A 24,649-nucleotide genomic window follows, 5' to 3' on the forward strand; every position below is an offset into this window, starting at 1 on the left:
TCAGCCCAGCGCTCACCTTGGGCGGATTGACTGTTGCTTCAGCGCCCAATTGCTGCGTAACGGGATTGCTCTCCGTATAATGACCTCGACAGTCTACCGAATTGGTTAGATTTGAGGTTGTAACGACAATCGACCTGCGCAGCTGGTGCCTCAGGCATCGAGCCCGAGATTCTCTGCAGCTGGAGGGAATTACGACACGGGATTTGTATCGGACCGCCTAACAGAACTGCGGTACTTGGAGGTACAAGAGCTAGTGGCCCCACCAACGCAAAAACGCGCAGTCAGCGCACCAACCCAGCTGCCGCGCCATGGGTACCGCGAGTATCCCGCATGTACTGTAGCCCCTCCAGTGCCCTTTGCTCCCATTTCCGCACCATCTTAGGTACCATGGCGCCGTCGAGATTCTTCCTGCTCAAAAGTTTTTGCTGAGGAGACTGGAATTGCTCGCAAAATCCGCTGCAGCGCTCCGCCCAGGCCTCTGATCATGTGCAAACTTTGTCCGAATGTTCGGTAAATCGCCACGAATCCGTAGATGTCAATTTCTCCCCGCCAAATGATAGCCTCACAGAGATTACGCCTGCGACGTCCCCTAGCTCCACGTTGCTATTATGCCCGAGACCGCGTCGCCAGACCATGTTATCCTCGACGCGGACTCTCTGGCTGCCTCATCAGCAGACGGACCCCTAAACCCTCCCGCCAGTGACGCGCCGCCCGTCGAGCCCGAGGGTCGGGAAGCTGCCGTCGAATCTCATGCGAATGGCCATGCCCAGCACGACGCGACGCCGGCTCAGGCAAATGGCCACGTGCTGCAGCCAGCGGAAGCCATGGACGGTGCTCGTCTCGACGACAGCGAGCGGCCTGCGAAGCGACAGAGGACTCGGAATGCGACACCGCCGCCGCTGGCTTCTCGCAAGCTGAAGCCCATCTCGCCACCGTGGAAGAAGATCGAGGCTGACGGCCCAACATCGTACACCGAGAACGGGCGGCGCAAATCCGGCCGTATCAATTCGTTGCCCGTCCCGACCGAGCCGTCCAACCTGAATCCGAAGCGCAATACTAGGCATTCTACGAACGGATCGACAGGAAGCACGCCCAAGGAGAGCTCGATGACTAATGGCAAATCAAGCAAGATGGCAGGAAGCAACACATCCAAGCAGAAGCCCTCGGGCAAAGCTACGCCAGCCAGCACCACGGCGTCCGAATCGAACTCGAGATACGCTTCTAAACGAGGTGCTGCTCCAGAGCCCAGGTCATCTTCACGACTCACACGCCGACGAACTCCCTCGCCTCCGCCACAGTCCCTCAGACACTCCACGCGCACGCGAAGAACACGGCTCAGTGATGCGTCTGCTGCAGCTGAACAAGATGCTGCAGGCAACATTATTAAGCATAATACCTTCGAAAGCTCCGGCAAGTCACCTCGAGTCAAGCTGAGGGTCTCGTCTCGGCTCGGTGTGATTCCGCTGGTTCATCCGGACCAGGTTCGCAAACGACCACGCATAGGGACTGACTTTGACGATTTCTGGACTCGAGCGGGAGATATTCCGGTAGAAGATGGCGGCCTCATGGCCTCTGAGGATGGGCCACCGTACACAGACGAAATGGCACAGAATGATGCACGGATAGTTCTCCGCATTGAAAAAGAGGTCGAGCCGGGTGGGCTCCTTTCGATGCAGCGCTGCTCCCTATTCGTGCCTGAAGGAGAAGAGGAGCCACCAAGACAATGGGCTCGACAAGACCATATGACAAGGGCTGCTGCCAACTTTCGAAAGCTCATGGTAGTGGAACAACAGCGCCATCGATCAGCAGCCAAGAAGCTTGCCGAAGCCTGTCGTGAAGAATGGTTAAGGCGCCAGCCCAAATCCGCCGAAGAGATAGAATCGGAAGCAAGGGCCTTGTGGTTAACGCGGTATCGAGTTGTTCTCAAATCTCTCTCTGGTACTTGGGAAAATATACGTACAGAGGTAAACAGACGGCGATTGGTGCAGTGGGAGGCAGAAGAACAAAAAAGAGTCAAAGCCGCGCTTAACCAGGCCGTCAGTCTATCGGAGCAGAAATTGCAGGCTCGCCGCGCCGGAGGCATGGATTCCGAATCTCTTTTCGACGAGGATGATGGCTTTGATGATATGAGCGACAGCCCTAGCGACGATGACGCAGACGAAGATGGGTCTCGTCTCTCTTCCGCAGAGACTGATGGAAACAGCGGCGGCGGCGACGATAGCGATATGATGTCTTCTTCCGAAGATGAAGATGATGAAGATCAGAAAGACGTGGCAGACGAGGGCCTCACACAGGAACAGCTACGAGCGAAATACGCCAACATACCCGACCTAAAAAGACCTAAGAAACCAGAATCAATTGCCGAGAGCACGAGCCAAAGCCCTGGAAATGCAGGAGAGTCAGACGCCGAGACCAGCGATGAATCAGTGGATATGGATGACGATTTAGGATCCAGTGATTTTGATGGTAGTGACGAGTCTGGGGATGAAGGGTCCACGGATGAGTCGGGATCTGAAGAAGAGGCCAGTGGTTTGCTGGGACTCTTTTTTGGAAAATCAGAGCTCAAAGAAATGAAGCAAATCGAGGCCAAGGCTGAAAGTCCCGAAAACGACGAGACGAGTGGTCAAGTCGATGCCCCTGAGCCGGAAATCGCACAGCCAGATGTTGAGATGGAAGATGAGGACGAGGATGAAATGTCGCTTGTCCGGCACCCGGATTCTATCAATGGTGATGGCGCAGATGATGACGGGGATGATGCTAATAATACGGCATCCATGTTAGAAACCAAGCCAAATGGCGTGGGAAGTGGAACGGAACACGATGATGAAAACAAAAGGCCTACAATTTCTTCGGACCATGCCGATCTTGATTCTGTAAATGTCAATCAGGACATAGCAATGGCAGATGCTCCCGACACTGCGGCCAGCGATGCGTCAAAGTCGGAAGAGCCTACAAGCACAGCAGCTTCAGAGAAATGCGCTCATCCTGACACAGCGGCTACGGATGTCCAATCGGCCAATACCTCACCGAGTACATCACTTCCAACAACCATGGACACCAAGTTAGAATCGAAGCAATCCGATAGCGAAACATTGCCGCTGAAAGACACCGTACCGGAAGAATCGCCCACTACCGTTGCGCGAGTTTCAACACCTCCATCCGCAGCCCATAAAATAGAGGTTCCGTTCCTCCTACGGGGAACACTACGCGAGTACCAAAGACAGGGCCTCGACTGGCTTGCCGGCCTGTATGCAAACAATACCAATGGCATCCTGGCAGACGAGATGGGTCTGGGCAAAACAATTCAGACCATTGCGCTATTAGCGCATCTTGCCTGTCGTCACGAAGTCTGGGGTCCTCATTTGGTCATCGTGCCCACCAGTGTAATGCTCAACTGGGAAATGGAATTCAAGAAGTGGTGTCCTGGCTTCAAGATACTGGCCTACTACGGCTCTCAAGAGGAGCGGAAGAGGAAACGTCAAGGCTGGAACAACGACGACGTTTGGAACGTCTGCGTTACTTCATATCAATTGGTGCTTCAAGACCAACAGGTGTTTAGGCGACGCCGATGGCACTATATGATTCTTGACGAAGCACATAATATCAAAAACTTCAAATCACAACGATGGCAAACGCTCCTTGGGTTTAACACGCATTCGCGCCTTCTCCTTACAGGAACTCCGCTTCAAAATAACCTAACCGAGCTATGGTCGCTACTATTTTTCCTTATGCCTGCGGAGAACGGCGTTGGGGGATTTGCAGATTTGCAAGAGTTTCATGACTGGTTTCGCAAACCTGAGTCACAGATCTTAGAGAATGGGAGAGACCAGATGGATGACGAGGCCAAGGCCATCATCGGAAAACTGCACAAGGTTCTGCGACCGTATCTTCTCAGACGTCTCAAAGCCGACGTGGAGAAGCAAATGCCAGCCAAATACGAACACGTCGAATTCTGTCGACTTTCAAAGCGCCAGCGTGAACTGTACGATGGCTTCCTGGCACGCAGCGAGACAAGAGATACGCTAGCATCCGGCAATTATCTCTCCATTATCAACTGTTTGATGCAGCTGCGCAAAGTCTGCAACCATCCCGACTTGTTTGTGGACCGTCCCATCATGACCTCGTTCCGCATGCGCAAATCTATCGTCGCAGAATTTCAGGATACCGTGAGAGCTGTGCAGCGATCTTCGGTTGCAGAGAGCCCCATGAGCACTGTCAACTTGGGTTTTCTCAACCTAGTGCCCACTCAGCATGAGCATCTATCTACCACGAAGGCGGATAGTGTAGCCCAGCTGAGCTCCCACCGCGTCCTCATGGATCTTCGAGAGGCTCAGAAATGCCGAGCACAGAATGCCTACACAACCCTTGACCCGGCTACGGTAGAATCGAATATTGCCTATGTCGAGAGTGCCGCCCGGTGGGGACGCTTCGAGGAGCTGCAACACTGCGTCTACCTCAATGCCCTTCGTCGGCAGCAAAGACCGATATATGGCAGCAACGTCATAAACTTGTTGAACATCAATGCCCATGACCGTCTACGTAAACCCCGGCCTAGGGTTCCTCGAAAAATCATGGAATGGTTCGATTCCGACTCAGCCTTTGTACAGGCGCTAACTCCATCTCTCGAACAGAGAGCTGATAGCCTCAAGACTGCCATCGAAAAGTTCTCCTGCGTCACGCCCGCGGTGGTGACTCGGGACTTTGACCAGCTCATTCTGGGTCGAAAGGGTGTCGAGGCATTTACCGATGAAGATCTCAAGCTATCAGCACCGGTGCGATGGGCGCCTTTTATGCCCAAGCAACCCCCTGCGGACCCTTGGCACGAGGCTCGGATGCGTCTCACCATCCAGTTTCCCGACAAACGTCTTCTTCAGTACGACTGCGGCAAACTCCAGGCACTAGACAAGCTGCTACGCAAACTGCAAGCTGGCGGCCACCGCGCCCTCATCTTTACTCAAATGACAAAAGTCCTCGACATCCTAGAGCAATTCTTAAATATTCACGGGCACAAATACCTCCGACTGGATGGCGCCACAAAGGTTGAGCAGCGTCAAATCTTGACGGATCGGTTCAACCATGATTCGCGCATTCTCTGCTTCATTCTGTCCACTCGTTCAGGAGGTCTGGGCATCAATCTTACGGGCGCGGACACAGTCATCTTCTACGATCAGGACTGGAATCCGGCCATGGACAAACAGTGTCAGGACCGATGTCATCGTATAGGTCAAACGCGTGACGTGCACATCTACCGTCTCGTCAGCGAACACACGATCGAGGCGAATATTCTTCGTAAAGCATCACAAAAGCAGATGCTTGACGATGTAGTCATTCAAGAGGGCGAGTTTAACACGGATTCATTCAACCGCCCCTCGGTCAGAGACGTCCTTGGCGAGAAGGTCGATTTTATGAGCGAAGGCGTTGCTGCAGCAGATGCCGCTCTTGATCTAGTCCTTGGCGGATCGGAAAGCAGCAATGATCAGCGCCGTGTCGGTCGCGTCTTTGAGCAAGCGGAAGACAAAGAAGACGTCGCCGCCGCACGCGTGGCAGAGAAGGAGATCTTGGCCGACGATGCTGATTTTACGGAAAAGGCCGGCGGGGCTACCTCGGGCACTTCGACAGCACGCCAAGGGACGCCAGCAGGCAAATCTATCTTTGATGGGGGCATTGGAATACTGGACGGACCAGACGAGCCCGGCATCGACGTAATCGAGGAGTATAACGCTTGGGGCGGAAGAATGGGCAACGTTGATGACTATATGCTTTCTATCATGACCGAGGAGTTGAAACACACGAAACTGGAGCTGCCAAAGGATAAGAAGAAGGGCAAGAAGAAGGGCAAAGACACGAGGAAACGATGATGGCGAACGCAACTCGGCTCTTATTTTCAAGCGAGTTTTGCTGTAAGACTCACTACCATCTAGTGTAAAATCAGCATTGTGTATAGTACGCTTTACTACCTATGGTTTTGGTGTAAGTTATAGTAGTGTTTGAGGGAGATATCATTGCATGTGTTTACAAAAAAAGGGGACATTATCATGATGAGGGAGTTTGGGGGTTTTCAAAAGGCGATAGCAGGTTGATTACTACGTTTAGATTTGGTGGGCACAGGCACTGCCATTGGAAATGCGCATAAATCGAAAAATCTCCCATGACTTTTATCTCGTCCCGTTTCTTTCTTCAACTTGTTTGTCTGAAGCACTGCTACCCTGTATGAGGAAGGGATAGAATGTGAGTGGGAAGTTGGAGAGTACTATTCGACTTTGCCTTCTTTTTAAGACCCATGAGTATAAAGAGTATCGTGCAGTAGACAACCTTGTCTCTTTGGGATTGGTTCCGCCGACATGGTTGTAGATTGTCGTCCGGAGTGTCTTGGTTATTGACTCGTTAATCGTGATCAGCAGGAGGCCGTTACCAAAAATCCTGTACCTTTGTCTATTTGAAACTAGCCAGTACCTTGATCCCAGACAGAAATGTGCCGAGGAATGGAAGTCATCGAGTTGACTCTGATTGGGATGGCGTCAACAATGGAAGTTTTGTAAATAAGTGCTGTAAATAATTCTCGTCCAAGCCACTGATCGAATGTCTGGCGCTCGTATATGCACGATATCATCACCGAGGCTCATTCGCGGCTTTAGTGCAAAAGCTAGACCAGTACAAGGACACGCGCACATGTTACGGCTGCAGAAGATGTCACAGCGCATCTGGGGCCCCACTTGGCACTAACTTGGCCAGCCCAGCACAAGGAGCTCTGCGAGTGGACGGAGAGGTTCAAGTACCGGTACTTGGTTGAGTCGGAGCATTATACCCAATACAGGCTGTTGATAGAACGCACGGGTTGATTGTATGTACCTACTATGCACAACATCAAGTCCGTTTTTTTAATGTTTGTGCCTGTCCACAATGGTTCTTACTTGTGCGGGAGTAAGGTATCAGTGGAATACGAGTTTGATAGTACCAGGAACATTGGAGATGCTGAGAATGGCGGGACCGGGGAATGCACTGCAAGGTACCTACAGAGAAGGGAGCACCTTGTGTTGCTGTGCCTGGCACTCGAGGCCCATGTACCGCTACCTCCAGTCTGTGGCGCTGTGGCACCACGCGCAAGGCAGTCCGAGTGCTGCTCGTACGGCGGCTTACGGGGGGCCATTACGGAGTTACAGGCACCCGACTCTCTCCATCAATGGCTTAGGGCCAGCCAGAAGACGCTCTGCCTCTGTGCCGCCAAATGCTGCAGAACCTACGGCACATCAGTCAGCCCCCCCCAGCAGCTGGAGGTCAAGTCACCGTCACGGACCCCATGTCGAAATTTCCCAATCCATCCTCGCCTTTGCAGACAATTTCGCTTCATCTTAATGCGACCGATGCCCAGCGGGGAAGCGTCTCGTCCTGCTTCTCGCCATTCGACGCGCCAATTCGGCCTCTTGCCACCGCGATCTCGCCCTCGGAGCCATCGTCGAATGCATTGACGCCGCCAGAGGCTGAGCCGGAGCCTGACCCCGAGCCCGACGCCGCAGACACGGACACGCAAAGGGGGCGAGACGCCGTCCCCTGTGGTTAACGGAGACGTTGACGGACACGGACAACGACGCCGGATTCTAAGGGCCTTGTGCATCTCCATTCCGGGCGTCAAGAGAGCTCGCGCTGCTGGCGCACGACGACGAGGCATGCAGACGGCAAAGGGGAAGGCCGAGGCGCAGGGACGGAAGGCCAAGGTGGGTTTGATTCGATATTCGAGCTGAGAGGCGGACGAAATGGAAAACAAGGGGAGGTTAGCTAACAGATGCTGGTTGTTATCATAGCTTGCGACTTCCTACCAGGAGCTCTTGGAGTGAGTTTTCCCCCCATCTCCAGATTTGTCTCTCTGTGGACTGGCTCTCCTGACTGACGTTGCCACTTTCTGTAGCGAATTCTCGAGCACCGACCTCAAGTCCGTCGGCAACTATACTCTCGGCCGCTTGATTGGCAAAGGCTCCTTTGGCAAGGTCTACTTGGCCTCCCACAAACTCACAAATGGCTCCAAGGTCAGTGCTTTCTTTCGTTGGCGGCCCTATCGACTTTGTCCTCCGACTAACGACGCTGTTTGCTTAGGTCGTCTTGAAGTCGGCGAATCGAACCGACTCGAACCTGGCCCGCGAGATCCACCATCATAGACAATTCGTCCACCCCCATATCGCAAGATTATATGAGGTGATTGTGACGGAGAACTTGGTGTGGATGGTCCTGGAGTATTGTGCAGGTAAAGTTCCGATGGATCATCTGGTACTCTTTCGAATGTGAACTAATATGTCTGCGCCTTTGTAGGCGATGAACTGTACAACTACCTCCTCGACCATGGCCCGCTTCCTATGCCAAAGGTGCAAAAGATCTTTGCCCAACTAGTCGGCGCCGTCAGCTACGTTCACATGCAGTCTTGTGTCCATCGCGACCTCAAGCTCGAGAACATCCTCTTCGATACGCACGAAAACGTGAAGCTTGTCGACTTTGGCTTCACCAGAGAATATGAAGGCCGAACGAACCATTTGCAGACCTTTTGCGGAACAATATGCTACTCTGCGCCTGAAATGCTAAAGGGGGAAAAGTATGCTGGCGAAAAGGTGGATGTCTGGAGCTTGGGCATTATTCTATACGCCTTGCTCTGTGGAGAGCTACCTTTTGACGACGACGATGACAACGTAACCCGAACCAAGATTCTTACAGAAGAACCAGCCTATCCCGAACACTTTCCTACAGAGGCAATTCCTCTCATCAAATCCCTCCTGTCGAAGCGACCTCTTCTCCGACCATCGCTTCCGGAAATTCTAGCTCATCCTTTTCTCGCAGAGCACGCACCGGCGCAGCAGGCCATTCTCGAAACAAAGGCCCTACCTCCCTTTTCTACTCTACTGGAGAAAGACTGCCTACACCGCATGCGTAGTGCTGGCGTGGACACCGACGCGATTATTGAAAGTGTACTCGCGCAAAAGTGTGATGCCTTGGCCGGATGGTGGACGCTGCTGCTCGAAAAGGAGGAACGAAAGATGCGTCGGAGGGAAAGAAAGAGAAAAGAAAGAGAGAACGACAAGAGCCTGCATAGGATATCAGTAGCGTCAAGTCGTTTTGAGCGAATGCTGCAGGATGTCGACGAGGACGGCGGTCTGACAAAGCAGTTTATCAAATTAGGAGACCCGGCGATGCCCAGAGCTCGTGGAAGACCGGATCGAAGAAGCGCTCACTACTATGACCTGGCCATTGCTGACATGTCTTACTTTACCACCGAGGGCAGTCGTTCAAATGGTCCACAGACTCCAGACGAGAATGGCCGCCATCGTTCCATTGACAGCCACTCGATTCGCTCAGTCTCGACGACGCGCAACTACCGACCGATTCCACCGCCCAAGGAAGGCATTTTGCGCAGCGCCAGGTCTCGAGGATCAACTCTGCATCTTGTCACCACGACCGAGTCGCTTGGCCTGGGTGACCACAGCGCTCCACCAAGCTCTCAACAGCAGGATGACAATAGCTTACAGAAGGCGAAGAAGAAGCCCAGCCAGGCCATCATCGCTCACTGGAGAAACTGGACCCATTGGTTCATTGAGAACACGACGAGGAGGCGACGTGGCCATGAAAGGCGCACGAGTCGAAGCGTGCCAGACTTGCATAAGAAAGAAGGCAGCACCAAAAGCAGCAATGATGCCAGTCCCAGGCCACAAACCAGCAAATACCCGAACACGAATTCCCTAGGACCAAACGCTACCGCTCCCCTCCCCAAGGGGGTCGTGGCAAACGGACACCTGGGCAAGGCTAACGGATCCTCTAGCTATGGCTCTCTTCGAGGAAGCGTAAGCGGGCCGGTAGTGACACCAACTCAGCAACCGTTGAGACCTCGGATTGCCACCTCACAGGCTTATAAACGCCAGTCACTCTCGCCATCTCCGCTAACGCCTCGAGGTACTGCCGCTCGACGTTCGTCGGCAGGCTTGCGGGGGAGAAAATCGACATCATCTTCCGTGTCTTCCGTCCGATCAATGCATCACCATCATCACACGCACTCCAAGGCATCTTCCACCAGCTCCACCGGCTCCGTGTCAACGTCTAAAACGCCGTTAGGCCGTGGACACTCGCCTCATCACTCGGTCAAAGTTCTCCCTGCGACGCCCACGGGCACAGGATTCCCTTCCAACATTCGCCTCGTTCGCATGCCACCTGCTCCGCCGGTGAACTCGTACAATGAAGGCATGCCATCGCAAGCTCCTGGGTCCCCCAACCCCTTTGCCTCGGGCGTCATGTTTGCGAAGCGAAAGAAGAACATCTTCAAGGGCCCGGCCCTCAGTTTCGGAGCCTCCCACGGACCGGTACGGAATGCGGCTGCCGGATCCCATTCCCATTCCCGCAGTGGCAGCGCCTCGGGATTGGGACGCCGCTCCGGAGAGATTACTATCCAGGAGGAAGATGAAGACCACATGGGCGGTCTTGATGAGGAAGAAGAAGAAATCGAGGAGGTGGATGCGTTTGGCCCCGTGATTGGTGGCCCGGGGGAGATTATTGAGGAGCAGATCCTTGAAGACGAAGCGACGACTCCGACGGCAGAGATACACAGTCCTTCTTCGACAATCTCTCCTAGAAACACTACTATACTCGCATAATGTCGCTTGTTGAACGGAAAGAGACGAACGAGCTCAGTTTTCAACTCGAAATCGAAACGGACTGCTTGAAAAAAAAATGGCAGATGCGTAATACAGCATCAAACGTGGAACACATCCAAGGAAGAATGTTCCCGACGGGATCCAACGAGATCCCCTACCTAACCCCTCTTTTATCTCAATTTTAATTTTTCTTCTTCTTCTATTATTGTTTTAGTGAGCCCACGTTGGCGAGGATGGAACTAGGTCGCTACTGTATATTTGCAAAAAAAATTCTTTCTTGTCTTTGCGGTACTACGGGTCGACTGTCAGTTTGTAACAAAAAAAAGGTCCCTTTTTTATATGTACTATACCCACCGTGGTCATGGATATCTACGTTGTATTCTCTTACGACTTAGACTTTGAGCAAAGCTAGAATTCCGAAAGTCGATAGACAAATTTTCCTTGGTTGTTTCTTTACAAGATGTGCTCTTTTTTTTGTGTGTGTTTTCATTTAATTATATGATGATTGCTCCCAGAAGAGGTCGCTCTAATAGTGATGCTTGTACTCCAAATAGTGGGCAGTAGGAAGAAAAAAAAAGGTTTAAAGCTTCTTTTACTGGGGCAAGTTTAGAAGCTCTGCTTTTGTCGTTCCTCCTGCTTTCTTATCTTTTCGACGAGGACGGAGCGCTCTTCTCTTAGGGTGATCCAAGTCCAGAACCAGGCCATCATTTCGACAAACATGAATGCGAAGAGGAGTCTGTTGTGGAGGTGGTCGGTGCCCGACCCGGAGGCTTTGTAAGAGGTGTTTGGGCGTCTTTTCGATGAAGAGGAGGAGGAGGAAGAGGAAGAGGAGAATAATATTGACGAGGGGCCGAAAGCGTAGGAGTAGGCGACGAGGAGCATGGAGAGGAAGAAGCGGAGGGGAGCTGGAGCGATTGATGCTATCAGTACAGTAGTCTTAGGATACGGAGAGAGGGAGATGGGGGCGAACCTTGAGTGCCCCAGTAGTAAAAGGCGCTGAATTCCTCGGGCATGGACAATGAGACGAGGTCGCTGATGCCGGAGAAGGCGAGGATGACGGCGAGGAGGGCTAGCGCTGGGCTTGGGACGTCGAAGCCGCGAACTTCGGGCTGGTGCGAACTGCAGTGTTAGATGTGTGAATGGATGAGTGGGCCTTGGAGGGGATTTACCATGTTCATGCTTTCTCCTAGGACAAAGACGATTGCTTGGTCTGCTACTGTCTTGGGCCGGAAGAGGAAGAAGTAGGCTAGGGTGAGGTGGAAGAGGGAGATGGAGGTGATGATTGTGGTGGACGATATGAGAGCCATTGTGGGCGATTTTCGTGACCTATGGGGGACTTGTGCAAAGGAGATTGCTTTGGTGTTTTGTTTGTTATGAGATTGTGTTGTTGAGCATGCGAGAGGTTGAGGTTTTGGGGGGTTGTTTCCGAGACTCCGTGCTCCGTATACGTGGCACGAGTTTTGTCTTTTTTAGCAGTCGTTATATTTCGCGGCGTGTTTCGGGTGAACAAATCATGCTTTTTGCTTTATAGAGGGCAGGCAAAAGTTTCTGGAGGGAGGGGAAGGGGGAAGTATAGAAGAGATGGGCTATTTTGGTGGAATTCGAAACAAAGAGACCATGTGGTTTGGATTTGGCATCACATGCTCGAGTGCCTGTTAAAGGGTGAAAGAAGGTCTGGGAAGCTTTGTTGAGCTTATCGATTGGAGAGCTTGGACTTTGGGGAATGAGTGTGGCGCTGCGGGTGTGGCGCATTGAATGATGATGTGGGGTTTTAGGTTGATGGGCAAGATTGAAGTGAATACGGAACGAGCTATTATGGATGTGGATTGATTGAGCTGTGTGTGAGCTGAAGTATGGAGCATTGCTGGTTCTGATTCTCTCTTTTCGATTGAGGACTTTATTGATTGCCTTATCTTTACATTACCGGTGTTGAGCTGTGGACCGTCAGCTGATTGAATCATCTGTCTCAGCCATCTCAACCCACAACAGACAACAGCCTCACCATCAGCATCATGAGCAACCCAGACGCCGAGGAGCCCAAGCTTGACAAGGCTCGTCACATCAAATACTGGCAGCGATGTCACAACACCTTCCTCCCAAGTGCCTACACCTCCAATGACTCCACCAGACTCACCTTTGCCTTCTTCATCATCTCCGCCCTCGATCTCTTGTCCGTGCCCCTCACAGCTTCAGACCGGGCTGCGGCGCGAGCTTGGGTCCTGAGCCTCCAGCATCCCGATGGCGGCTTCTGTGGCAGTCCAACCCACTCCATCACCGGCGAGGACGCGTCCAAAGGATCAGCAAACATAGCAGCGACATTCTTTGCCCTGATCATCTTGGGCTTGGTGGCGGAGTCGGAAGAGGAGCAGCGTTCAGCCTTTGCGGGTGTGGACCGCAAGGCACTGTTGCTTTGGCTGAAGAAATTGCAGAGAAGCGATGGGAGCTTTGGACAGATCCTGTGGGAGGGGGAACCGACGGGTGGGAGAGACATGCGGCATAGTTATTTAGCGAGCATCATTCGATTTATGCTGCGAGGGTCGGTTCAGGAAGGGGATGAGAATTGGGTCGAGGACATCGATACTGAGGGAATGATTGAGTACATTAGGAGTGTTCAGGTAAATTTGCTCTGCCTCATGGAGTGATGGCGGTACTGACTGAGAGATAACAGACTTATGACGGTGGTATTGCCGAGTCCTCAACGGAGGAATCACACGGTGAGCGCTTCTCTCTCCTTGAATACTTGACCGACTTATTAACATTGTTCAGGTGGATATGCATACTGCGCAATTGCTGCTCTGAATTTACTTGATCGGCATTCCGAAACATTTACACCGGGAGAAACCAAGCGGGCGCTGGATCGCGGTATCGCAGATCGCCAAAGCCTGCTCAGGTTCCTCGCAAGCAGGCATTTTCCGTACTTGGCAAAGAAAGAAGAGACACGAGACGAGACAGCAGTGAATCACCTTGAAGCTAAATTGGGAGAGTTGAGCCTGGATGGAGGACTCCCCTACGTTGGATTTAATGGCAGGTGGAACAAGAAGGCTGATACCTGCTATACATGGTGGGCTTGCGGTGCTTTGAGGGTGAGTCTGCTGGTCTTTGACATTTTGCTTGTCTCCTTTGTTGAGTGTCGCTGACGAGAAGGGATGACTTTTCTGGCTCTAGCTCCTTGATTGCGACAGCTTTTACGACCCCAAGCCATCTTGCAACTACCTACTGGACATTACCCAACACAGAATCGGCGGGTTTGGCAAATCCGTTGGCGACCCTCCGGACATCTACCATTCTTACCTCGGATTGACGACGGTGGCTTTGTTGGGCGGATTTGAGCTCAAGGAGGCCGACGCAGGGTTTTGCTGTAGTAAAGAAGGGGCTCGCAAGATTGAAGTGGCTAGAGATGGGTTGCTGGAGTCTTTGAAGAGGCAGAGTGAGCAGCGGGGATGGGGGACGGATGATTTTTGGGGGAAGGCTGCGGAGGTGGTTAAGGTGAAGTAGTTTACAGCTATGGTGATATCAACATGTGGAAGCCAATTAGAACGAATACAGCTGTACTAGAGCCTTTTGTTTGTGGTAACCCATCTAGTTTTAAACGAGAACTGACTGATTCGCTTTCCATGAAGATGCAACGACGGAGAAAAGAGAGAAACTATATGTGGCTCGGGCAATCATTGCGACTGTCAACGAAGAGACGTCCTATTCCATGGACTATGGTTTGATGGAAAGAAGGATCATATAACATCTGAAAGATAGATAAAAAGAAGGAGACTTCCCATACTCCATTGTGGTCCCTAAATCTTGATAGAATACCCTGGCGAAAGAAAAGTACAGTTTCTGATCACTGAATCCGAATAGTAACTCTGGCAATGTTCATGGTTCCACGAAACCCAATGATATGGCTTGTTGAAAAGAAGATGCCTTGTTGAAATCGGATAACAAGTGGACGAATGTCGAAATCTAAAACAAAAAAAATTAGCAAGAAAGAACCTTTATGCTTTTGACTGCTCCGTGAAGCCAGATGGTATAGCTTACCTGAATGACATTGAAACAAAGATCGATGCTCGCCAGATCTCTCCTCACACCTTTCGCCAGCTCTCGTCAGAACATATTCTTACAAGCGTTTGCGCCAACATGTTTACTCCGAATCTAGACGACGCTTACGACCTCGAGACACCAGTTTTTCGAGATCAATGCCCACGGGGTATCCCCTCATCTCAAGATGATCACTCATCAGTGGCCCCATTTCTCTCGCGCGGAGCACACTTGCGACTCTGGACAATCTCTCAATCCCTTTAGTAAGCCGAAAATGAGGTGCTTTGCCTAGTTGCAGTAACGCGGCCAACCCCATGACATCGGAAACGTTGCTTGCTAATTCGTCGTCGAGGAGATCAAGGGCCGCGTCCCTGTCTGGATCCCAGGGATCTACTCCCGTGAGCGAATAGATAGATTCGCAAAGGATCGACAAATTCGATTCTAACAAGGAATCTACATTTGTAAATGCCTTTTTCAAGAGCTCAAGATTCTCGAAATCACTCTTCTCACGGGCGATTGCTTCTTCCACGCGGCTGGCTGTTACTCGATCTGATACCGGCCTGCCTAACGTCGAAGTTATCTTGAGTTCCCGATGTAAATTCTTCCAGATGATGTGAGTAATGAGAGGCATAGATTCCAGCTTTTCGAAGATGAGATCGAAAAGGGAAGATGTAGTGGCCTCCCTCTCTGGATTGTGCTCCTTTGCCGAGGCATGTTGACGCCAAAGGGCATGCCCCATGCGGATCTCGTTCTCGAAACCTGCGGCATCGGCATTTTCGCCAGCGAAGAAATGGGGGCTTGGTTTCTCCAAGTCTTTGCGGCTTCGAGATTTTAATCCCTCCGTTGTCGGCAGCCCATTTTCATCTATCCAAATGATGGCATTGGGGTTGATCTTGAGATCGCCCTTTTCGAGGAGTTGAACGAGGCGATGTCCCAGTGAATTTAAGAATGAAGTCTTGAAGTTATCGATGGGGGCCCAGATATTGCCTTGTTTCGGAATGTTGGTAGTCGAATCAACTTCAAATCCCGAGCCCTCAGATTGTCGTTGGGCAGGTCGTCGATGAAACGGGGACCCCTCAACCTGACCGAAAGATGGCGTCTCCGAAGATTGGCGGGAATCTTGTTGCGCGGAGAAATTATTTGACGCCATCATTAACTGATGTGGTCTTCTTGAGAATGATGATTAGAAGATAATCGCGAAGAGATATAGGAGGTAGAAATAGAGGAAGAAGGTGGAGCTGCGAATTTGCGAGAGAAGAGAGCGAAGGAAAAAGGGTAGAGAAGAAGAGAAAAAAAAAAAACCCCTGCTCGCCGTTTAATCTTTAAAGCGACAAATATGAAGTGAATTCACTGCAGCCGTTATTCCACACCGGAGAGGTGCTTGGGAGCTTCACATTCGAAGAGTTACATCTAACAATATGCACATACCACCACCACTGAAGTACCTACTGAATTTCTTCCTCCTGAGTTTCTCTAGCCCTCCGCGTTTGAATATAAGCCAATAAGGCTATGCAAGTACATGTACCAAAATCTATCTAGAGGGGGGTAGCTATTGGACCCCCCAAGATTGCCATACGGCAACCCGTTCTTAAGTTTAAAGCTCGTTAATATTACCGGATACTGAGAATAAAAACAGTCATAGCAGCATACCTATGTTATAGTAGTATCTACTAATATATATCTAATATATATATATATATTTATATAATATATATAGTCCTTGATAGTAACGAAAATGCGCTACAGTAGTAGATACTGGACGGATATGGGGAGAAGTGCAGTCTTATTCATATTCTAAATTCTCTCCAACACCACTTCATAAACATCCTCGAGACTCCATTTCTTCTTGAGCCTTTTTATGCCACTGACTGAATTCATCGGGAGTGATGGGAAACACCTTCAACTCGGCTTTCTCAAATAGCTCTTCCCCTTCATCACCCAGGAAGGCGTATTGGACTGCATCGCGGCGGGCTGCATTCTTCGAAACCATGTCCTCGGTAATCTCTGTATAACATTTCATCTTGACATAGGCTAGACTTGGCCTTGCTGAGAGGGTTCCAATGATCAACGACGCTTGATTGAACTTCCCTAGGTCCGATGGAAGTCTTTTCATGCTCCTCGAGAAAAAGATGAGTCTTTTCCACTCTTCGCTGGGCCAATATATCCGCTGGAATTTGTCCTCTGAAAGACCTTCTATTGTCGAGTTTTCGAAGGTAGCGTGGACTATTACTACCGTGCTTCTATCACTACGGCGTTTGGTAAAGGCAGCATATTCGATCGCAACGTCTCGGTCAACGACAAAACAATAAGAAGAACCTCTGCCATCGAAGTCTGTGGGCGGGCGTGACGACAATGCTCGGATGTTATCCAGGTTACCGTTGCTATCGAACAGTGTGGTTAAGCGACTCCTCTCCATGCCTCTGTATAGTGTAAGGGAGCCTGGTGCATTGGTGGCACACAAGGCGGCCTCTGACATTGCGGTATCTTGAGAGACCCATGGAGTCATTCGAATAGTTTCGGAGTCGGAACGGGCACCAATCCCTCCCCTTGAGGTACCTTGAGAGGTAGAATCCTCCGGGCTAGCTTGTTCCATTTCTCGAGACGCTTCTTGTATTGATGATTTGAGGGCCTCATATCTAAATTCGATAGTGTTGCGGATCCAAAAGATGCACGATTCAGTCAGGCGAGTGTGCCTAAAAACCGGATCCATGATTGCGTCTCGAGTATCTTTATTGATCCCACAGCGATCCATGCACTCATACCATTTCGCATCGTCGTCATCATGGGCGTTGAGATCGGGGTCGTAGCGATGACCGTAGGAGCAGCCGACGACATAGTCCATAAATGTTAGTTCAAAAGGACCAAGAGGAATGCACTCTGGAACAGGGTCGACTCCGGGCGCTTGGGCAGTCCATTTATTCCAGATTTGAGAGGCTGCCTCGTCATCGTATCCTAGATATTTAACTGTGGCCAGCGAGAACAACTGATCGGGGAGGGTAGAACTCATGGCTACTGTAATAGAGGTAGTGTTGGAATCAGGCGAATTGGGATGGATGTCAGTGAATGTTGGCGGAAGTGAATGAGAGGGGATGTGAAGGGTTATAAAGGAATTGCTGTTCTACTTTATACTTTTACGTGGCGAAATTTGCACCATAGTGGATTTGAAGTCATAAACTCAAGTAAGCCATGCTCAAGGACATAGTTTGCGTGCCCAGACCTGGCGGTGAACTCTCTGTTACTATCGCTACTTTCTTCTAGAACCTACTACAATCGCTACTCGCTTCTAGCACTCGATATTATTGCTATATTTCTCTATTATCTGATACTATCGCTACCTTCTTCTAGCATCTGATACAATCGCTACACTTCTCCAGTATCTGATACTGTCTCTATATTTCTCTACCTAGTATCCGAGACTGTCGCTATGTTCCTCTAGCATCTGATACCATCGCTAACTTAGAATTTGAGAGACGGACTGCCAGATACTGGAGAACTTGGGGTGCTGGATAGTAGCCACTCCCGTTGAGCTGGTTTCTGGTATGTACAACTACTTACCATTAACGAAAATAGATCAATACTTGAACTAGAAGAAATGCATGCGCTATGTATATCGCAACACCCATCTGGTATTAGTACACGCTTGACAAATAACGGCCGTGAAAGTACAATATCGCCAGCGAGCTGGGTATACCCAAGTAGACACGCCTCAAGACATATACTTGGCCCTAATCTACACTCACTCATTCAATTACAGTTTGATCCAGTGGTTTTCGTTGCAATAACATTAATTACCATTATAAGTTACGGAAATCTGATGAAATAAAATGTTAATAATATGACTTACTTCGGCGACTCCCATCAACCTGATTATGTTCCTACTTCTCTAAGCTCGTCTAACTTAGTGTGTTTCAGCACCATCCACACACAGGGCGAGCACTAGCAACGAATATAACAAAATAATTTAATTAACCGAATTTACTACGTCCCGGCATGATATTTTATCGTTTGAATGCAGTGACATGCAGTCGATTTGTGCATTGCTCATGTTTATGTGAATGCCGCCTTGGTCAATGCTTGCAAAAGGTTCAGTTCCCAAGCAGCGGCTAATACTAAGCTGGCCGATTATACGGAAAACAGATTGACGCACTCCAATCTCATTGACCTCTGTGGTACGTAAAAGGAAAATATATTGATTCATGAGTGAGTCAACTAGATGCTTATATACAATTACCCCCCCTTGCACCTCGATTGAATACATTGTCAAATCTTTTGTTGCTTGTTAGAGCGGGCTGCCGCATGGCGCCACAAGTTTCGGTCTAGGATCATAAACGGAGACTACAGTATTTCATCACCGTAGACTCAGACAGATCAACATTACACCGGTATATTCGTTGCAAGACCGGACAACGAGCGTCTCACCAGCTGCATAGATCCGGGTGCCATGAAGCTTTCCCCGAAGCCAACGTAACCCGGAGAGCTACAACTGATCTTTGCGTTTCCGTGTCGCCATCAGTCTGCTAGCGATTACTTTGCGACAAACTCGCCCAAGAGACTCATTTTCTAGGCCATGGCCGACACCAGACCCCATACTGTTCGTGACAAGAACTTGTCGCCGCAGACGCTTTCAAGCTTTGATGGAACAGAGACTGATCCTCGGCTGCTAGCGCTTCAAGAAGAGCTGCGAAACGTTCTCTTCGTTGGTGTAGCTAACCCGCCAGCCAGCCAACATCCGTCTTCCCCTTCGGCTGGTCTTGGAGAGTCGGCTTCGAAGCAGGATGGATTCGACTTTACTCAGACGACAGTCCCCAAAACCCGTATCATTAAGCATCTGAAGAACTGGATATCAGAATGTGCCCCTCATTTTGATAAATTTGACGAGGCTCGTCACTTCGGCATCCACATACCAAACATCGCTCGGACCTCACCAGCACTATTTTATGCCATGCTAGCCTTCTCTGCTACGCAATCAGAGAGGAAAAAGCATCTTAGTGGAACTCTTGATAGCCTGGAATTCTATCAAGCGTCTATTGAGTTCTTAAAAACAGAACTACGCGAGGGAAACGCGACCAGCCTGATGACTGCCTGCATTCTAGCCTGCTTAGAACTAATGTCCGGTAACTCTAAGAATTGGAGACGCCATGTGGAAGGATGTGCTGCTCTGTTTGAGGCTTCCGGAGTAAATGGCTTCTCCGGTGGTCTTCTCCAGCCAGTCTTTTGGTGCTACGCGCATATGGATCTTTGCGGCGCCATTATTGCAGATGGCATGAAGAGCAGTGTACTTGGAACTGATAAATGGATTCCCAAATCACTAGCCAACTCACCTAATGAGATACGAGACATGTTTCATCATACAAGCCGGGACAACCCCGATATGCATGCAAACTGGGTGGTCTATCTATGTGCCAAAGCTTGCGATCTGGCTTGCGGAAGACACAAGTTCTTAGAGCAAGACCAGCAAGAGGAAGCCGGCAGTCAGCCATTTAACGAGCAGTGGAACCAGTTATGGAATGACTTGGAATATTGGGCTGAGGCTCGTGGTCCTGCAATGCTACCGGTCAAAACTAAGGCGGCTACTGGCCAGGGATTTCCTGAGATACTCTATGCTCATCACGCGGCCATCTCTGCAAACCAACTACGCCATGCCGCCTCAATCATAATGCTAGAGATACAACCTCAAGATAGAGCAGGCCTCTGTTCGGAACCACACTGGTCCGCTTTGTGGCATGCTCGACATATATGTGGCATCTCTTTAACGAATTCACACGCAGGAAGTCTTGTCAATGCAATTCAGCCTCTCTTTCTGGCGGGAAGGCTGTTTACTCACCCCAAGGAACATTTTACCATTGGTAAACTGCTCAAGTTTATTGAAGATACAACTGGATGGGGCACGCTGTGGAGGGTGGCAGATTTGGAACAAGCCTGGGGCTACAGGCGCGGAGACATATTGTCGTGCATTTAACACGAGGCTCTATTTCACTGAAGTAACGAGAAAGAGAAGAGAGCCTGTATTTTCCTGTTCCGGAATACAATGACTCTCTTCAATTACTTGTGCTAAGTTCGTGGCATACTCTGTATGTTGTACGAGATGGCAATATCAACCAGTATAGCCCAGTTTACCGCAACAAGTGTATTTCTTCTTAGCTTGCCTCGGCGGCTTCGAGCGTCACATTATCGTTAAACGTCAATGAAGTAAAATACATCCTCTTGATTAATTTGGCTCTTTTTCTCGCCGTCACGAAATTCAAGGATGGCTTTGAATTTCCAGCTCCGCGACCTTGCCGAAGCACCTACACCGTCTGAATGGCGGGCAGCTTGCAACACTTTATTAGCCCAGTTATCGTGTCTGATGTTGGCTAGGCCCAGGCAGTCGTTCTAATTCATGCGTCATCTCGCCAAATTTGAGCTCCATCCGCTTCGGTATACTTGTAAATCCTTTGGTCCCCAAATAGTAGCATAATTGCTCTTAGCTCTGGTACTAGTCTATATTAGGTCTCACTCTCCGAGAACTTGCATGACGGCTGTCACTAATCCGAGCCGACGGCTATCGCTCATCCGCGCGGATACTTAAGTGAGACCTGTTGGCAGAGTTTGATGTGTCTCAAGGCAACAGCTAGGGACCAATAATCTCTTTTTAGCAACTTTCCGCGAGAAACCAACTCAATAGAGACTCTCAGTTGGCTATCACATCACAAGTGGAACCAACAGCTACAGGGTTGAGGGGATATTGCGTTTCTTCATCACATAGCTTGGAAACCGACAACTGGCAATAACTATGGTATTTTCGGATTTCTTCAAGTATCAAGTACGCAGATGACATGTGATCTGATAATTTTTCTCAACGCATATGAAGAGTAAAATCAAGAGTGTCTAAACATGAAACAACAGGCTAATAATTCGAGTTATAAATCATCTTCTCATGGGCAGCCAAGAGATGTGTCAGCCTGCCTATTTCTCATCCCATTGCACGCCGAACTTGAGGGTATATCCGGTGGGAGCCGCCACAAGACGGACAAGGGAACTCAACCGCGACGGAGCGTCGGCGTCCAGATGACGTGTAGTATAGGGCCCCGTTAGAGTCATACTAAGTCAAAGAAAAAAAAAACAAGAGCGATAGTTTTTGCTTGTAATGAGGTGGGGATAATTTGCCTTTTTGGGTTGAAGCCGATCCCCTGTCAAATACCTCCTTGATATCTATCACATTGTGAAAACTTGTGCTATGCTGCCTAACAGATCCATAGCTGGTGTCAAAAAACGCGTCCGGACTGGCTGCTTGAGTTGTCGTAGGCGGAGGCGCAAGTGTGAGTCACTCTTATTCGATGATTAGCTGCGACATATTCAGGCAGCGATGAACTCGCTGACGATAGATGTCCTACTAAAGGTGATGAACGGAAACCTCAATGCAACAGCTGCGATACCAGAGGAATTTCGTGCCAGTATCCTGACGGTCTAATCTTCGTACCTGCTCCAACATCTCAATATCATCGTTTGAGGGACCCGGATATTAATCAGTTTGCGCAGACTTACGATACTATCGAGGTATACCCCCGCACCCTGTTCTTCACTTACGATAATTATTGACAGCATTTGGATTTAGTTTGTAGAAAATGCTACGTCGTTCCAACTTACGGATGCTCACACTTCAGGTGTGCTACCTGGGCCAGAATCTGTCACGGTCGAGACTCCTCGGTCCCCATTCGCCCCCAAGACAATCAATTCGCGGTGTTCGGATATCCGAGAAGAACATCGTGAAGCTTTAGAGAACTCTGTGACTTTGGGAGATCCAGCTGAAGAGCCAAGGTCCATGTTTTCTCCATCTTTCAACCCCAATAACGCGTCTACAGTGACTGTTGCATCAAGCAGCAGTCCAGCCGTGACACCTGCGGCTTGTGTGAATCCAACAGCTCCACGAAAGCCTAGCTGTGAGAAAGCCTCAACCTATGACTTCCCGACAAACTTCGGTTTGCCTCCTGGTGATCAAGAAATTGCACTACTGCGGCACTTTCGCGATAATCTCTGTCCATGGCTGGATATTGGGGGCTCAAAGTCAGCGGTGGGGCTCGACATTATGGTCTTGGCCAACTCTAGCAAAACACTTATGTCCTCGATTCTTTGGCTAGCTTCCGAACATTACACGTCAATCGCTTTGCAGTCTGGGATGGATTTTATGCCAGATGCTTCTAAGTACCGCCAACATGCTACAGAGGGCTTCGAGCTCGAGCCCGACGACACTGCTATCAAACATATAGGACACGGTTTATCAACATTGAAGGAGCTACTCGGATCGAAGCCTCAACAGTGGACCGATATCTTGGCACAGAGTAATATTTACGATACCATTGCGTCATTCGCGTTCCGCGAAGATACCATTGGCTCCCTGTTCTGGGCATTGCTCAAATTTGGTACGGTTGACCCTGGATATCGCGTTTTGGAGTGAGACTAAGACTTGGTTTCGTTATCATAGATCTTGCAGCGTCTATTATGGGCAAACACCCCCCAAAAATGTCGATAAGCACCCTTCGAGACATCTTCAAACGACTCGCCTTTCGTGCAGGTGCAAGATGTGACTGCCAAGCAGCATTGCTGCGCCTGGGGGAGTGTTTACATATCGTGTATGGAACTGACGACTCGTTAAGCCCGAAATCCGACGGAACTAATCGGCAAGACTCAACAAACTCCGAGACACAATTGACAAATTTTTGGTCTCGGTGGACTTCTCTCTGGAGAGAATGCCAAGAATGGCATAAACATCGCGCAATGGAAGTGCAGCCCCTCTTAGTTGTGGACAGCATAGAAGTGAGCAGCTTCAACACCCTAGACGACCCATCCTTCCCAATGCTGCTGTTCACCGAGCCTCTCGCACTCGTCGCCAACGTAACGTATTACATAACGTCTTTTCTGTTGCTTAGTCGGCGGCCCCGTCTATCAAAGCTCTGGGCTCATTCCAGTCTTGTAACATCTATGGCCTGGCAAGCTCAGTCTATTGCAGGGGCGGTAATCAATAATCACTATCCAGAAAGCTGGGACCCAGTTGTATTCGCAGGGGTCATGATGGCTGGCAAAGAGATGACCCACGAGTCACAGCAGATGTCTTTACGAAAGCAGCTCTACAAGATGATCAATGTAGTTGGTTTAAATCTAAGTAGCGAGGTTCAAGAACTCCAATCATCATGGACTGTTTCACATCACGATAGTCATTAGGTAGTTTGATAAGAATTTATTGATTGGCTTTGAACAAGGTAGAACGGTCTGCATATCTTAATGCGTATAGCATCCAATAGCCAAAACTTTTGCTTCTGGGTTTACGTATTCAGATCGAATTGGCGATGATACATGTGTTAGTGTTTGATGATGGGACGTCAGCTTAAGTATTTCCAAATACGGAAATCGTAGCCTGTCCTGCCACTTATGGTCATTCTGGTTAGTCTCTTGATCCAGGTTCAAGGAATCGAAACAGGCCCATTGTTTTCCCTCAGATGATCCCATACGGCAATTGAGTCGGCAGAACTAATACTGAAACCCCGAATCGAAACACCGAAGAGTGAAATGTCCCACAACTTGATTGGCCTAATACTAATGAGCCTCAACATTGCCGCTTTACTCTACTCAGCGGCCAACTTCCCTATTACCACCCGCCCATGTAAACCAGAGAAAACCTAAAAATTTGAACTATCTACTTACATGAACGGGGCTGCATGAACTTCTGCGAGAACCACTGGGAATGGCGCGCTACAGTCGATGGTCTAAAGGATGCGGAACCTGCCGTCAAAGGAAGATACGGGTCGGCTGAGTCAATTCCCCTGGTCTTCTACTTACTGATCGGATGTTAGTGCGACCTTGGCTTTCCCGAGTGCCAGCGCTGTTTTTGTACGGGCAGGAGATGTATGGGCTATGAACGCAACTACAAGTTCAAATTGGTTAACAGCTGTCCATCTCCTAACCATAAATCTCGGCACTTGACGCAGCATGACTCTTCTTCCAGGTTGATCACAGACCCTTCA

At 49.9% G+C, this 24,649-nt stretch overlaps 9 protein-coding genes across 9 annotated transcripts; 6 read left to right on the plus strand and 3 right to left on the minus strand.

Moving 5' to 3' along the window:
- Positions 1 to 608: 608 nt before the first annotated feature.
- On the plus strand, positions 609 to 5,858 carry Triagg1_170 (uncharacterized protein; the record flags this gene model as incomplete). The annotated part of the gene is made up of 1 exon (XM_062896698.1): positions 609 to 5,858. One exon carries the CDS (start codon positions 609 to 611, stop codon positions 5,856 to 5,858), a length of 5,250 nt encoding a protein of 1,749 aa, XP_062760520.1.
- Positions 5,859 to 7,225: 1,367 nt separating this feature from the next.
- On the plus strand, positions 7,226 to 7,558 carry Triagg1_171 (uncharacterized protein; the record flags this gene model as incomplete). Its single annotated transcript, XM_062896709.1, has 1 exon — positions 7,226 to 7,558. One exon carries the CDS (start codon positions 7,226 to 7,228, stop codon positions 7,556 to 7,558), a length of 333 nt encoding a protein of 110 aa, XP_062760521.1.
- Positions 7,559 to 7,664: 106 nt separating this feature from the next.
- Positions 7,665 to 10,622, plus strand: Triagg1_172 (uncharacterized protein; the record flags this gene model as incomplete). The annotated part of the gene is made up of 5 exons (XM_062896720.1): positions 7,665 to 7,712; positions 7,800 to 7,828; positions 7,904 to 8,021; positions 8,089 to 8,236; positions 8,302 to 10,622. The coding sequence occupies 5 exons, from the start codon at positions 7,665 to 7,667 to the stop codon at positions 10,620 to 10,622; spliced, it is 2,664 nt and encodes an 887-aa protein (XP_062760522.1).
- Positions 10,623 to 11,228: 606 nt separating this feature from the next.
- On the minus strand, positions 11,229 to 11,929 carry Triagg1_173 (uncharacterized protein; the record flags this gene model as incomplete). The annotated part of the gene is made up of 3 exons (XM_062896731.1): positions 11,229 to 11,542; positions 11,593 to 11,731; positions 11,792 to 11,929. The coding sequence occupies 3 exons, from the start codon at positions 11,927 to 11,929 to the stop codon at positions 11,229 to 11,231; spliced, it is 591 nt and encodes a 196-aa protein (XP_062760523.1).
- A 705-nt stretch (positions 11,930 to 12,634) lies between these two features.
- On the plus strand, positions 12,635 to 14,117 carry Triagg1_174 (uncharacterized protein; the record flags this gene model as incomplete). Its single annotated transcript, XM_062896742.1, has 4 exons — positions 12,635 to 13,237; positions 13,291 to 13,336; positions 13,389 to 13,705; positions 13,788 to 14,117. 4 exons carry the CDS (start codon positions 12,635 to 12,637, stop codon positions 14,115 to 14,117), a joined length of 1,296 nt encoding a protein of 431 aa, XP_062760524.1.
- A 637-nt stretch (positions 14,118 to 14,754) lies between these two features.
- On the minus strand, positions 14,755 to 15,804 carry Triagg1_175 (uncharacterized protein; the record flags this gene model as incomplete). The annotated part of the gene is made up of 1 exon (XM_062896753.1): positions 14,755 to 15,804. One exon carries the CDS (start codon positions 15,802 to 15,804, stop codon positions 14,755 to 14,757), a length of 1,050 nt encoding a protein of 349 aa, XP_062760525.1.
- A 663-nt stretch (positions 15,805 to 16,467) lies between these two features.
- Positions 16,468 to 17,658, minus strand: Triagg1_176 (uncharacterized protein; the record flags this gene model as incomplete). The annotated part of the gene is made up of 1 exon (XM_062896764.1): positions 16,468 to 17,658. The coding sequence occupies one exon, from the start codon at positions 17,656 to 17,658 to the stop codon at positions 16,468 to 16,470; it is 1,191 nt and encodes a 396-aa protein (XP_062760526.1).
- Positions 17,659 to 19,218: 1,560 nt separating this feature from the next.
- On the plus strand, positions 19,219 to 20,610 carry Triagg1_177 (transcriptional regulator family: Fungal Specific TF; the record flags this gene model as incomplete). The annotated part of the gene is made up of 1 exon (XM_062896775.1): positions 19,219 to 20,610. The coding sequence occupies one exon, from the start codon at positions 19,219 to 19,221 to the stop codon at positions 20,608 to 20,610; it is 1,392 nt and encodes a 463-aa protein (XP_062760527.1).
- A 1,386-nt stretch (positions 20,611 to 21,996) lies between these two features.
- On the plus strand, positions 21,997 to 23,085 carry Triagg1_178 (uncharacterized protein; the record flags this gene model as incomplete). Its single annotated transcript, XM_062896786.1, has 3 exons — positions 21,997 to 22,095; positions 22,170 to 22,187; positions 22,246 to 23,085. The coding sequence occupies 3 exons, from the start codon at positions 21,997 to 21,999 to the stop codon at positions 23,083 to 23,085; spliced, it is 957 nt and encodes a 318-aa protein (XP_062760528.1).
- Between the last annotated feature and the right edge of the window lie 1,564 nt (positions 23,086 to 24,649).

Source organism: Trichoderma aggressivum (genome assembly GCF_033847375.1).
Source record: "Trichoderma aggressivum f. europaeum strain CBS 100526 chromosome Unknown scaffold_001, whole genome shotgun sequence".
Taxonomy (NCBI): Eukaryota; Fungi; Ascomycota; class Sordariomycetes; order Hypocreales; family Hypocreaceae; genus Trichoderma; species Trichoderma aggressivum.